The 13612-nt window shown below is 43.9% G+C and overlaps 1 protein-coding gene and 1 pseudogene across 1 annotated transcript in view; both read left to right on the forward strand.

Moving 5' to 3' along the window:
- Positions 1 to 614: 614 nt before the first annotated feature.
- Positions 615 to 13612, forward strand: part of HSF5 (heat shock transcription factor 5) — a 55949-nt gene continuing 42951 nt past the window's right edge. Inside the window, exons 1-2 of the mRNA XM_037992968.2 lie at positions 615 to 1221; positions 7610 to 7984. Coding sequence (XP_037848896.2) covers positions 615 to 1221; positions 7610 to 7984 — 982 coding nt within the window. The remainder of the gene's footprint in view (positions 1222 to 7609; positions 7985 to 13612) is intronic.
- On the forward strand, positions 9693 to 12957 carry LOC103243797 (protein SET-like; annotated as a pseudogene).

Consider the following 13612-nt stretch of genomic DNA (forward strand, 5'->3'; position numbering starts at 1 on the left):
CAAAATACTGGCTTAAAAGAGTGTATCTTAAAAAGATACAAAAGGCTACTATCTAAAAGGTGAATTCGTTTACTCAAGATATTATACCTCCAGTAGCATCATTTTTGTTTGAGAGGTGGGCAGTTCCACTTAGAAAGATTACAGACCAGACCCTTTGGTCCCCAGAATGACCGACTCTGCTGCCTAACGCACACTTTCTCTGCATTCCAAGTCCCCACTAGTTGGCTGGGCCGAAACACACGCCTCTTGGTATTCCACGGTGGATAACTGGGCTTCTCTCTTCGCAGGACTTAGAACTCCCCGGCGGGCAGCCTTCCCAACCTCAAGTCTGGGAACGCCTGGGGAAGGGGCGCCTGCCCGGGTCCCGCAGGCGTCTGGCGGGCCTGGCCGGGGCACGCGGCCGCCGAGGGGGAGGTGCCCACGCCGCGTGGCGGGAACTCGAGGCCCCATTGGCCGTGCTGGGAGGCGCCGCAGGGCCTCGTGCGCCAACGGTCCCTTGTACGCGGCGGACGGGCGCCGGCAGGAGCGGGCAGGGCGAGGCGAAGGCCGGGGAGGGATCGAGAACGGGGTGGGAGAGCTAGGCTCGGGGGGCGAGGCCCGGGCCCGTCGGGGCGATGGAGGAGGCGCTGCTCTCCACCCCCATCAACCCCAACAACTTCCCTGCCAAGCTGTGGCGCCTGGTGAACAGCCCGCGCTACCGCTCTATCCGCTGGGACGGCCGCGGCGAGGGGCTGCTCATCGACCAGCCGCTCTTCGAGGCCGAGCTGCTCAGCCCGCCCGGGCCGGGGGGAGGCGGCGGCGGGGCTGCGGGGGCCGGGGCCGAGCCCGAGCTCTTCAAAACCACCAACTTCACCAGCTTCATCCGCCAGCTCAACCTCTACGGCTTCCGCAAGGTGGTGCTGGGCGGGCCGGGCGCGGCGGGGCCGGGGCCGGGGCCGGGGGGCGGCGGGCCGGCAGGGGACGGGCAGCTCCATCACTTCCACAGCCCGCACTTCCGCCGCGACCAGCCGCAGCTGCTCGTGCACCTCAAGCGCCTGACTAGCGCCAACAAGGCCAAGCTGGCGGCCGGCCTGGAGGTGCCCTGCCGCCCGCCCAACCGCTTCCAGCGGCTGCTCATCACCTCGGCCTCCGCCTCCGCCGCCGCTGCCTCGGCGGCCGCCGCCGCCCAGTTGCAGCACCAGGAGCCGCCGCCACCCGCGGGGCCCCGGCCGGAGGCTCACGGTGAGTCTGGGCTGCCCGCGCCCTCGCCCACAGCGGGCACATGGGCGGCGGGGAGCAACCGCCCCTCGAGGGCGCGTTTTCGCACGTCCTCACGCTGGGGGAGTCCGAAAGGCGCCCAGGACCCATTGTCCACCGTGCTCCCAAAGACTGAAAGTCCCGCCACTGCTACCGCCACCATTCTCGGCACCAGCACGGTGGCCACCGGCCCTCCCCTGGAGGGTCCGTAAGCATTCAGCCCCTTCTGAGCCCACTGGCAGCAAAAGGGACCTCCGCCTCTTAGGCTCCCTTCTACTTGTCCCCGGTTTGAACCCCAGGAGTTACCTGGTTGTAAGCCTCCGTTTACCTTCCTGAGACCCACACTGTCCACTGTAAACATGTAGACTAAAGAGTCCTTCGTTGAAACATTGGGTCTGCAAGAAACACAGAAGGGGCTCCTTTGCTCCCGTGGGAAGCAGAGTGGAGTCACCCTACAGGTTAAGGCGGGACGGAAGAAAATCATAGTCAAGAGAACTTAAAACATTACGGTTGGGCATGGTGGCTCACGCCTTAGCACTTTGGGAGGCCGAGGCGGGTGGATCACGAGGTCAGGAGTTCAAGACTGGCCTGACCAACAGGGTGAAACCTCGTCTCTACTAAAAATACAAAAATTAGCCGGGCGTGGTGGTGGCGCACGCCTGTAATCCCAGCTACTCAGGAGGCTGAGGCAGGAGAATCGCTTGAACCCAGGAGGCAGAGGTTGCAGTGAGCCGACATAGTGCCACTGCACTCCAGTCTGAGCAACAGAGCGAGACTCCGTCTCAAAAAAAAAAGAACTTAGAACATTACAATAGCAGCCAAGGGAAAGTTTTGGAAAAGGTGCCTGCAGTGGAAATTTGTCCTTGAAGAGGGCTGCCACCTTCCACCTATTGGCACATCTAAGAAATCTTAGAAGAAATGTTAAGACAATCATCAGATTTAGGGTTCTGGGTGATGTGTAGAATGGTAGACATTGTTTATATACCTTAAGATCAAAAATACAACGATACATCGTGGCTTACAAGATATAGTTCCTATGTAGAATGAATTGGCTACAGGCGGGCGCCTGTAGTCCCAGCTACTCAGGAGGCTGAGGCAGGAGAATCACTTGAACCCGGGAGGCGGAGGTTGCAGTGAACCGAGATCATGCCATTGCCCTCCAGCCTGGGCGACAGAGCGAGACACCGTCTCAAAAGAAAAAAAGAAATCTGGGTTATTTTTGAGTTAATGAAAAGTTTAAATATACAAATAAAATAACACTATGTTCAACTTAACCCAGGGTTATGAGTGACAACAGTACTTGGTTCATTTGGAATTTAGAAGATAAGGAACTAGGTTATGTGTCCACTGTGGAGTTTAGAAGATAATGGATTAGGTTAAAGTTCCAACAATAAGTTGAAAAAGCAGCAGTGGCATAAGAATGTCCTAAAGGAATATTAGCGCACTTCCATGTGATGGCCATTGATTTTGGTAGGGAATGGTAAGGGGCAAGGCAATGGAGACAATATCATGGCATACATTTGGCAGAATCTCTGACATAGATTTTTTTTTTTTTTTCAGGTTGCATGTTTGGTGGGCATAAGGAGAAAAGACTAGAAAATGTGTTTTTTGGGAGAAATGGGATAACCACTTCAAACAAAGAAACATACATACATACGCACATACATAAAAACCAACACTTGCTCTTTTCTCTGATCTTTTTCCCTCAACTATCTTAAACCCAGTTATATTTTAAGGATAGTCCATTTTAATTAAAGAAATTCAGGGCCATCTAGAATCTGATTTTATTCACTTATAGTTCAGTTGGTCAGCATTTAAAGATTACTGTTTGTTGAAAAACCTACATTCATGCTGTTTCAGTATAGATTATATGTCAATCCATGTATAACTAAGTTATTGTTTTGATGCCTTTCCTGTTTGATGTTTTTTGTTTGTGTGTTTGTTTGTTTTCCTTACCATTCTACCTGTTGGTGTGTGCAGAAGGTATGTCAGATGTGGACTGTCTATACCATAGGTTTGGTTCACCAGGGAATTGTGTTACTGTTTCAGGTGGAATGTAATTCTGCTATAAGTTCAAGCATACTAGAACTTGAATAATTGAACAGAGTTGTTGAAGAATACAACTTTGTTTTGTTCTCATTCCATGTTCTAAGTCCTTCGCTCTTCTGTTTTTCCTCATCTCATTTTTCTTCTTCTCGAATCTTGCCTTGGTTGTGTGCCTGACTACACTGCTACTGCTTAGTCTCCATTTTTTCTGTGTTCTATTTCTGTGTATGGGTTGAATACTTCTCTGTCTATAATAGAATCCTCTGTTTTAGGACCTAGTTCTTTTATTTAGAGCCACTGAACCAACTGTAGTGTTCACTTTCCAAGAGTCTACTTAATAAGAAACGTGAGATTGCATGTTTTTCCTTTGTGCACTTTTGTTATTTTGTTTTTAGGAACAGTTTATTTTACGATATTTGTTAAAATATTCTAAACTAAGTAACACGTCTGAGAAATGGATAACCTGTTTTTGCCTGGGGATACCATGCTCTCAAGAGGCAAGTTTTTGGATTCTTTCCTGGGAATTGATCAGATGCACTTCCATAAAAGAAATAGAATTTTTAAGAACATAATTTCATCCTGCCCTCTATTTCCAGAATTCTGGATTAAAACTTTGCCAAATATATCTTAAAGATATTTTGAGGACATATAGGTGATGTAATGTTGATCTGAATTGACCACTATGAGGTAACCCTTAACAGAAGAATAAATAAGGGCTGAACATGTCTTGGTTCTTTATTTTAAAAAACAGACTTAAAAGAATGCCCTTCTAATCTCGACTGTGTTCTAATTTTAACAGCATCTAAAATAGTTAATTGGCCATCACTCCAAGTTTATCGTGATAGAAGTAGACAGATATAAAACAATTTAAGGTCGAGAATTCTTTAATTAGCTGCTGAAGTTATTGACAGCCTGAAAATTCGCCAACAGTTTATCCCCAAAGAGGGCAGAGCTGTTGTACTCTGTAGGCAGTATGTAGTGTTGGCATGTGAGCATCCCAGGAGAAATCAAGCAATGGGTAGTTTTGGACATGGAGAAACACCTCTTGTGAAGAGCAAAAAAAAAAAAAACAAAAGGAGGGGTTGTCAGTGGTAGGTTCAAAGTGTGTGTACCTGCGGAATTGGTAGTCAAGCAGCATAAAAACTGTTTTATGCTTTTTTTAAATTTAATTTTATTTTTTATTTTTATTTTTTTTAAAGACAGAGTCTCCCTCTCTCACCGAGGCTGGAGTTCAGTGGCATGAACATGGCTCACTGCAGCCTTGACCTCCCAGGATCAAGTCATCCTCCCACCTCAGTCTCCTAGCTGGGACTACTGGGGCATGCCACCACACCTGGCTGATTTTTTTTATTTTTTGTAAAGACAAGATCTCACCTTTTTTTTCTTTTTTCTTTCTTTCTTTTTTTTTGAATTGGAGTCTTGCTGTGTTGCCCAGGCTGGAGTGCAGTGGCGCAGTCTTGGCGCACTGCAACTTCCGCCTCCCAGGTTCAAGCTATTCTCCTTCGTTAGCCTCCCAAGTAGCTGGGACTACAAGGTGTGCGCCACCATGCCCAGCTAATTTTTGTATTTTTAGTAGAGACAGGGTTTCTCCATGTTAGTCAGGCTGGTCTCGAACTCCTAACCTCAAGCGATCTGCCTTCCTCAGCCTCCCAAAACGCTGGTATTACAAGCGTGAGCCACCATACCTGGCCAGGATCTCACCATTTTGCCTGTGCTGGTCTGAAATTCCTGAGTTCAAGCAATCCTCCCACCTTGGCCTCCCAAAGTGCTGGGGTTAGAAGGGTGAGACAGGGTTAGAAAAAATAGACAGGGTCTATTTTTTGTACTTTAAAGGAAGAAAGGAAAAATAGTTTTTAAGAGATCTGTTATTTGAATACATTTAATCTTCTAAAATAGGATTTTTTTCCCCACATTAGATAAAGCCTCTTGATTTCCAGGGCTCCAGAATTTGTGTTGTTCATACGTATGTATTTTTTTCTTTTTGGCATTAGTGCTTTATTTACTTGTTTAAGTATTTATTTTTAAGAGACAGGATCTCACTGTCACCCAGGCTGGAGTGCAGTGTCATGATCATAGTTCACTGTAACCTTGAACTCCTGGACTCAATAATGCTTTATTCTCTCTTTTTAAAACAGGGTCTCACTGTGTCACCCAGGGTAGAGTACAGTGGCTCAATCTCAGCTCACTGCAACCTCCACCTCCTTGGTTCAAGCAATTCGCCTGCCTCAGCTTCCCAAGTAGCTGGGATTACAGGCATACACCACCATGCCCAGCTGATTTTTGTATGTTTTGTAGAGATGGGGTTTCACCATGTTGCTCAGGCTGCTCTCGAACTCCTGGACTCAAGTGATCTGCCCGCCTCAGCCTCCCAAAGTGCTGGGATTACAGGCATGAGCCACCATGGCTGGCCTGCTTTATTCTTTAAAGGAAATTAAACCACAGAAATAGAATGACAGATTTGTAACTTGTTGAATGGGTTTACAATCTAATTATTTGGAAAAGCAGATATTTGAGTGTCAGCTTTCAACGTGTAGTTTAATACTTGAGTAGCACATAATAGGTTTTCCCTCTGTTTTACAGATTAGCTTAATAAATTGAAAGGAACTTGTGAATCAGTCACATGATTTAATGCAAAACTTTCCTTAGGAATAAATTAGGCTGGCTTTGTTTATGTTCAAGAATCGTAATTTATAGTTCTGCACCATTTATATTCTCTTGTCCTTCATTACATACTGTTGCCCTTTCTCTATCTTCCTTATCTCCATTTTTTATTCCTTTTTACATTGCTAATGAAGAGAAGACAAGTATCAGAATCTCTGGGCCTGGATTTGTGGATTTTTAACATACTCTTCAGGTGATTCAGATGTAAACCAATGTTTGAGAGCCACTGACATCTGGGAAAGGATACTACTGGAAAGACTCTGAAGAAAGAAAAATCATGGAAAATGATTGATTGATTTAAGGAATGAAGGAGGAAACTAAGTCAAACTTTTCAAGCCTGACTTTTCTACAAAGATTATCATTTTTAAAAATTTGAAAGGGAGGGCAAGACATGGTGGCTCATGCCTGTAATCCCAGTACTTTGGGAGGCAAAGGCAGGAGGATGCTTGAGCCCAGAGGTTCAAGACCTGCCTGGGCAACATAGGGAGGCTCCTGCCTACAAAACAAATTTAGCCTGGTGTGGTGGTGCATGTCTGAACTCCAGCTATTCAGGAGGTTGAGGTGAGAGGATTGCTTGAGCCCAGGAGTTCGAGGCTGCAGTGAGCGATGTTCACACCACTGCACTCCAGCCTGAGCAACAAAGCAAGAATCTGTTTCTAAGAAAAAAAAAGAATAAAACATTAATGCCAAAAATAAACACATACACACGATGCAAATTCTGGAGCCCTGAAATCAAGAGGTCTTTAGTAGGGGGAAAAAATCCTACTTCAGGAGATTGAATGTATTCAAATAATAGGCCTCTTAAAAATGATTTTTAAAAAATGATTTTTCTTATTTTCCTTTAAAGTACAAAAAACAGGCCAGGTACAGTGGCTCATTTCTGTAATCCTAGCACATTGGGAGGCCAAGGCAGGAGGATCGCTTGAGCCCAGGAGTTCCAGACCACCCTGGGAACGTGGCAAGACCTTGTCTCTACAAAAAGTAAAATAAACAGTGCTTGGTGGTGTGCACCTATAGTTCCAGCTACTCAGGAGGCTGAAGTGGGAGGATTGCTTGAGCCTGGAAGTTTGAGGCTAGAGTGAGCCGAGATAACATCACTGCACTGCAGCCTGGGCGACAGAGTGAGATCCGGTTGGTTGGTAGGTAGGTAGGTAGGTAGATAGATAGATAGCAAAGAACGTTACATTTATAAAAATCTTGTTATATGTTCCATACCCATTTCTTTTATTTTTTGGTGGACAGCTTATTTTTATGTCTATTATTAATGTTACAAAATCGTTTGAAAGACTGAATGGAAAACTTTTAGGAAGTAGCTTACACATTGGAAAAATCTGGGTCAGGCAAATAAAGCGAAAGGTAAGATGGCCAAATCATGTATAAAAGGCTTTTAATGTTGAATATTTGATTTAACATTTGATTTAATGTTAGAATTTAGGCACTTTATCTTTTATGACTATTACACTGAGAAAACAAAGGTTTATTCAATTCTTCTTTCAGCATTATATGTCTCATATTCTTGATTCTGAATTTGTTTTTACCAAAACTAAACTTCTGCTGTGTTAAAAATGGCTGATAGGTGAAGAGTAGTATATTTTATGACCTTTGGTTTACTATGTCTGGTGGTGTAATGCAAAATTAGTAAATGTGCTCTTCCTCTTTTATGCAGGACCAGTGGCTGTAGGACAATTTCACCGGTCATTTCGGCGAGATAGTTTGTCTCCTTACTCCTACGTATCAACTCCGTCCCATGACCACAGTACTTTCCCTCTGAAAGGTTTAGATCGGACCCCAGTTCCTCACAGGATATGGCAGAACTCCCTTGGAATGCACCCTGGACAAGTGGAGACATCTCCCACATTTTCAGATAAAGGGGTTCCATTTCCTGTACTCCAGAGGTTTCCAGCTGAGGTTACCTATACGCTGCAGCCCAGCACCACATCTGTCCATGTTCAACAAGGTCCTCAAACAATGGTCAGCTCCTCCCAAAAATACAGTAACTACACACCCTCAGCACAGTACTCGCAAGCCTACTATCCAACAGGTATGACAAATTCAGGTTCATGGCCTTCTATTTAAGGTTGTTTATAATGAGCATATATATAGTTTAAATGCATTTTATTGTCTCTGTGCTTTAACACAAAGAGTAGGAATGTGCATCTAAGAAATGGCAAAGATTTCTTAGCAGGAGATATTTTTAAACAATATATAAAATTTCATTGTGTTTTTAAGGGTTGTGAAAATTTCGTTGGGTGTATAAAGGTGTGTATTGTTAGTGAAACTTGTATACTGAAAATGTGTCCTAGTTATGAAATTAAGACTTAGTACCCCAAGGGTGGATGTGGTGGCCCATGCCTGTAATCCCAGCACTTTGGGAATGTGAGGTGGGTGGATCATTTCAGGTCGAGTTCGAGACCAGACTAGCCCACATGGTGAAACCCCAACTCTACAGAAAATACAAAAATTAGCCAGGCACAGTGGCAGTCGCCTGTAATCCCAGCTATTCAGAAGGCTGAGGCAAGAAAATTGCTTGAACCTGGGAGGCAGAAGTTGCAGTGAGCGGAGATCACTCCACAGCATTCCACCCTGGACGACAGAGTGAGACTGTCTTAAAAACAAAAAAACAAAAACAAAAAAACCTTAGTACCCCAGAACCTTATTTTAACTCTGTCCTTGGTGCCGCAGTTTTTTTTTAAATATGTCTATTATATATTTAATATGGTTTAATCTTAAGGTGAGATTACCTCATAATGAAATCATTTATCTCAGTAATGATATTTAATAAAAAAAAATACTCTCTGAACATTAAATTCTTTAGTAAAAACCTGGTGAACAGTGGGATCTCCACAGTGTTATTCCTAGGCAGCTAAGAACTGGGGAGTAGCAGAGAGAAGGAGAAACCTGACAATGACAACTGACCTGGAACTCAACCAAGGGCACTGAGAACATGCTGGTAGATCCCAAGCCACTAATTGGGAATGCTTATGATAGTTATCATCTGTTTTGCTTCTTGGGGGGAAAAAAAAGTTGTGGTTTTTTTCCTTTCTTTTTTCTTTTTTTTTTTTTTTTTGAGATGGAGTTTCACTCTTGTTGCCCAGGCTGGAGTGCAATGGCACAATCGTGCCTCACTGCAACCTCCGCCTCCCGGGTTCAGGCAATTCTCCTGCCTCAGCCTCCTGAGTAGCTGGGATTACAGGCGTGTGCCACCACCACGCCCAGCTAATTTTTTGTATTTTTAGTAGAAACGAGATCTCACCATGTTGGAAGGGCTGGTCTTGAACTCCTGACCTCAGGTGATCCACCCACCTTGGCCTCCCAAAGTGCTGGGATTACAGGAGTGAGCCACTCTGCCTGGCCATTTTTTTTCTTTTTTAATAGAAAACGTTTTGCAATATAATCTTATCATTTCACTCAAATGTATTTTCTTCTTCTTTTTTTTTTTTTTGAGACAGAGTCTCACTCTGGTGTCAGGCTGGAATGCAGTAGTGCAATCTCGGCTCACTGCAACTTCCACCTCCTGGGTTCAAGTGATTCTCCTGCCTCAGCCTCCCAAGTAGCTGGGACTACAGGCGCCTGCCACCATGCCTGGCTAATTTTTTTTTTTTTAGTAGAGACAGGGTTTCACCATGTTGGCCAGGCTGGTCTTGAACTCCTGACCTCGTGATCCACCCACCTTGGCCTCCCAAAGTGCTGGAATTAAAGGTGTGAGCCACTGCGCCTGGCCTCAAATGTATTTTCAATTTTGCAAAAACATGATAGCAAAAACACATGATGATGTATTTCATCATGTGGTATGTTTTTTACACAATGATGAAATGAGGCAATAGAAATAAGACAAGGATCAAAGCTTTAAGAAAAGACCAGAAAGAGAAGAAAGGGGGCATTCCAGAAAAGACCAGAAAGAGAAGAAAGGGGGCATTCCTTACCCTGTGAATTAATAATCTAGGATCTTTAATTTTTTCAGTTATGTAAATCCGGAAGCAATTTCTGGAAGTCTTTTGTTAGACCATTTCTCCCAGGTGGCACTAAAGGGAAAGCTAAAATATTTTTTCATTTTAAATATTTTTTTAAAAACATATTTACTTAAAGTAGAAGAAATGTAAATTAGAAAAGGGAATGGAGTGGCCGGGCGCGGTGGCTTACGGCTGTAATCCCAGCACTTTCGGAGGCTGAGGTGGGTGGATCACGAGGTCAGGATATCGAGACCGTCCTGGCTAACACGGTGAAACCCTGTCTCTACTAAAAAAATACAAAAATATTAGCCAGGTGTGGTGGCAAGCGCCTGTAGTCCCAGCTACTCAGGAGGCTGAGGCAGGAGAATGGCGTGAACCCAGGAGGCGGGGCTTGCAGTGAGCCGAGATCGCGCCACTGCACTCCAGCCTGGGCGACAGAGCGAGACTCCGTCTCAAAAAGAAAGAAAGAAAGAAAAGAGAATGGCGTAATTTGTTGCCATTTAAAAATTATAAATCTGGGCCTGGCGTGGTGGCTCACACCTGTAATCCTAGCACTTTGGGAGGCCAAGGCGGATGGTTCACGAGGTCAGGAGTTCGAGACCAGGCTGGCCAACATAGTGAAACCCCGTCTCTACCAAAAAAATTACAAAAATTAGCCAGGCATGGTGGCGGGTGCCTGTAATCCCAGCTACTCGGGAGGATGAGGCAGGAGAATCACTCGAACCCGGGAGGCGGAGGTTGTGGTGAGCCAAGATGGCGCCATTGCACTCCAGCCTGGGCGACAGAGCCAGACTCCGTCTCAAAAAAAAAAAAAAAAAAAAAAAAAAATTATAAATCTGGGCGAGGGAGGCGAGCCGCTGCCGCGCCGCTGCCGCCGCATCCCCTCGGCGAGCAGGAGCCCGGACCGGGTCCCGCATGCAGCCCTAGCCGGTACCTTGTAGTCAGGCCGCGAGGGCAGCGCTGGGAGGAGGCGGCTGGACCCGCGCGTGTGCCGTGACGGGGAAGCCGCCTGCCAGTCCCCTTCGCCTTCCCTTCCCCCGCCCCCACCTTCCAACCGCGCCACATCGGCATCCGCCGCCAAAGTCAGAAAGGAACTCAACTCCAGCCACTACAGGGCCGACGAGACCTCAGGAAAATAGCAAGAAGCAATGGAACACATTGATGAAATCCAAAATGAAACAAACAGACTTAATGAACAAGCCAGTGAGGAGATTTTGAAAGCAGAACAGAAATGTAACAAACTCCGCTAACCATTTTTTTCAGAAGAGATCAGAATTGATCACCAAAATCCCACACTTTTGGATAACAACATTTATCAACCATCCACAGGTGTCTGCACTGCTTGGGGAGAAGGAAGAAGCGGCACTGCATTATTTGAGCAGAGTTGAAGTGACCGAATTTGAATATATTTAATCAGGTTACAGAATAGATTTTTATTTTGATCAAAATCCTTACTTTGAAAATAAGGTTCTGTCCAAAGAATTTCATCTGAATGAGAGTGGTGATCCATCTTTAAAGTCCACTGCAATCAAATGGAAATCCGGAAAGGATTTGACAAAGCGTTCAAGTCAAACGCAGAATAAAGCCGGCAGGAAGAAGCAGCATGAGGAACCAGGGAGCTTCTTTACCTGATTTACTGACCATTCTGATGCAGGTGCTGATGAGTTAGGAGAGTTCATCAAAGATGGTATTTGGCCAAACCCATTACAATACTACTTGGTTCCCGATGTGGATGATGAAGAAGGAGAAGAAGATGATGATGATGAAGAGGAGGACGGATTAGAAGATATTGATTAGAAGGGGATGAGGAAAATGAAGAAAATGAAGATGATGATGAAGGGGAGGAAGGAGAGAAGGATGAAGGAGAAGATGACTAATAGAACACTGATGGATTCCGACCTTCCTTTTTAAAAATTTTCTCCAGTCCCTGGGAGCAAGTTGCAGGTTTTTTTTGTTTTGTTTTTTGTTTGTTGTTTGTTTGTTTTCCTCTTGTGCTCAGTCGCCCTGTTCTTGAGATCTCTTTTCTCTGTATCATGGTTCTCACCTTATTTGGGGGAAATACCTTGAGCAGAATACAGTGGGAAAAGAGTCTCTACCCCTTTCTGTTCGAAATTCATTTTTATCCCTTCCTGTCTGAACAAAAACTGTATGGAATCAACACCGCTGAGCTCTGTCGAAAAAAAGAAAAACCTGCTCCCTTGTCTCTGCTGGAAGCTGGAAGGTGTGAGGCCCCTGTGTGGCAGTGCCCAGAATTCTAGCTTTTTTACTCCTTTTTCTGTATATTCAGCTCAGAGAGTACACTGTGTCTCTGTGTGAATATGGACATTTAGCATTTACCAACATGTATCTGTCTACTTTCTCTTGTTTAAAAAAAACAAAAACAGAAAACAAAACCTTAAAAAAAAGGGTTTATAGAAGGTCAGCACAGGGTGGGTTTGAGATGTTCGGGTGGGTTAAGCGGGCATTTTGACAACATGGCTTCTCCTTTTGCATGTTTAATTGTGATATTTGACAGACATCCTTTGCAGTTTAAGGTGACACTTTTTAAAATAAATTCTCTCCTAATGATGACTTGAACCCTGCCACCCAATGGGAGAATCAGCAAAGCCTGTAGGATCTTATTTGAAATTGACATTCTCTATTGTAATTTTTTTCCTGTTTATTTTTAAATTTTCTTTTTGTTTCACTGGAAAGATGAGGCTCAGTTTTTAAAGGTTAAAAGTGGACAAGTTGCTTTGTTACAATAAAACTAAATGTGTACACACAAAACAAAGTTATAAATCTGGTGACTGTAATAGTACTCGCTATTTTCTAGCTGTATTAATATCCAACTGTATACTTGTATCATTGGCTTATTGCACCTAAATATAGCAGTGAAAGGGATTATTTTCCCAAAATGCTTTAATGATATTAAATCATCTAGATTGGGTTTTATAGATTTTCAGAGCTGTTACTCTTTTGGTGAATGGAGTTGGAAAAAAAAGGAGGGAATTACATGAAGTAAGGATGATTTTGCACTTTTAATCATTTTGCCTATTAGAAATTAAAAAAAAATTTTTTTTACCATGTTACATAGAAAATGGTTAAGGCCTAATTCTTCCCCGCATATTTGCCCAGCTACTTCTTTGAAGAATCAAATTATCTGTACAATCTTTGAAAACAAGATGGCCGGGTATGGTGGCTAACACGTGTAATCCCAGCAACTTGGGAGACTGAGGTGAAGAATTGCTTGAGCCTAGGAGTTTGAGGCTGCAGTGAGCCATGATTGTGCCACTGCATTCCAGCCTGGAAAATGTATTCCAAGTTTCAAGCAATCCTCATGGAAACTACTAGCTCTAAATTTTATGAGAAGAACTCATATATTATTCACTAACACCACTACAAATATTATAGTTAATATTCATTATAGAACTGCTATTTGTTAAATTATTATAATTTTGGACATGGTGTTTTTAAAATATTTTATTTTAGCTTGATGTAAATTATAAATTGGGAGTTGTCTCCAAGTGTTTAAGGTAAGAATTAGGAAGGAGGCATTAAAAAAAGAACAAGTAAGTGTCACTGATATTTTTATAGTGTACAGTATATAGATAACTTTATGTTAGCTGAATTTTTGTTTTGTCTTCTTTAATAGGGATAATTGAAATGACTAAAGTTTCTGAGATTATGAGAATAAGAAATTTCATGATGACTTCTAGTACATAATGTAGGCAAAACTG

This window comes from Chlorocebus sabaeus, chromosome 16 (genome assembly GCF_047675955.1).
Source record: "Chlorocebus sabaeus isolate Y175 chromosome 16, mChlSab1.0.hap1, whole genome shotgun sequence".
NCBI lineage: Eukaryota > Metazoa > Chordata > Mammalia > Primates > Cercopithecidae > Chlorocebus > Chlorocebus sabaeus.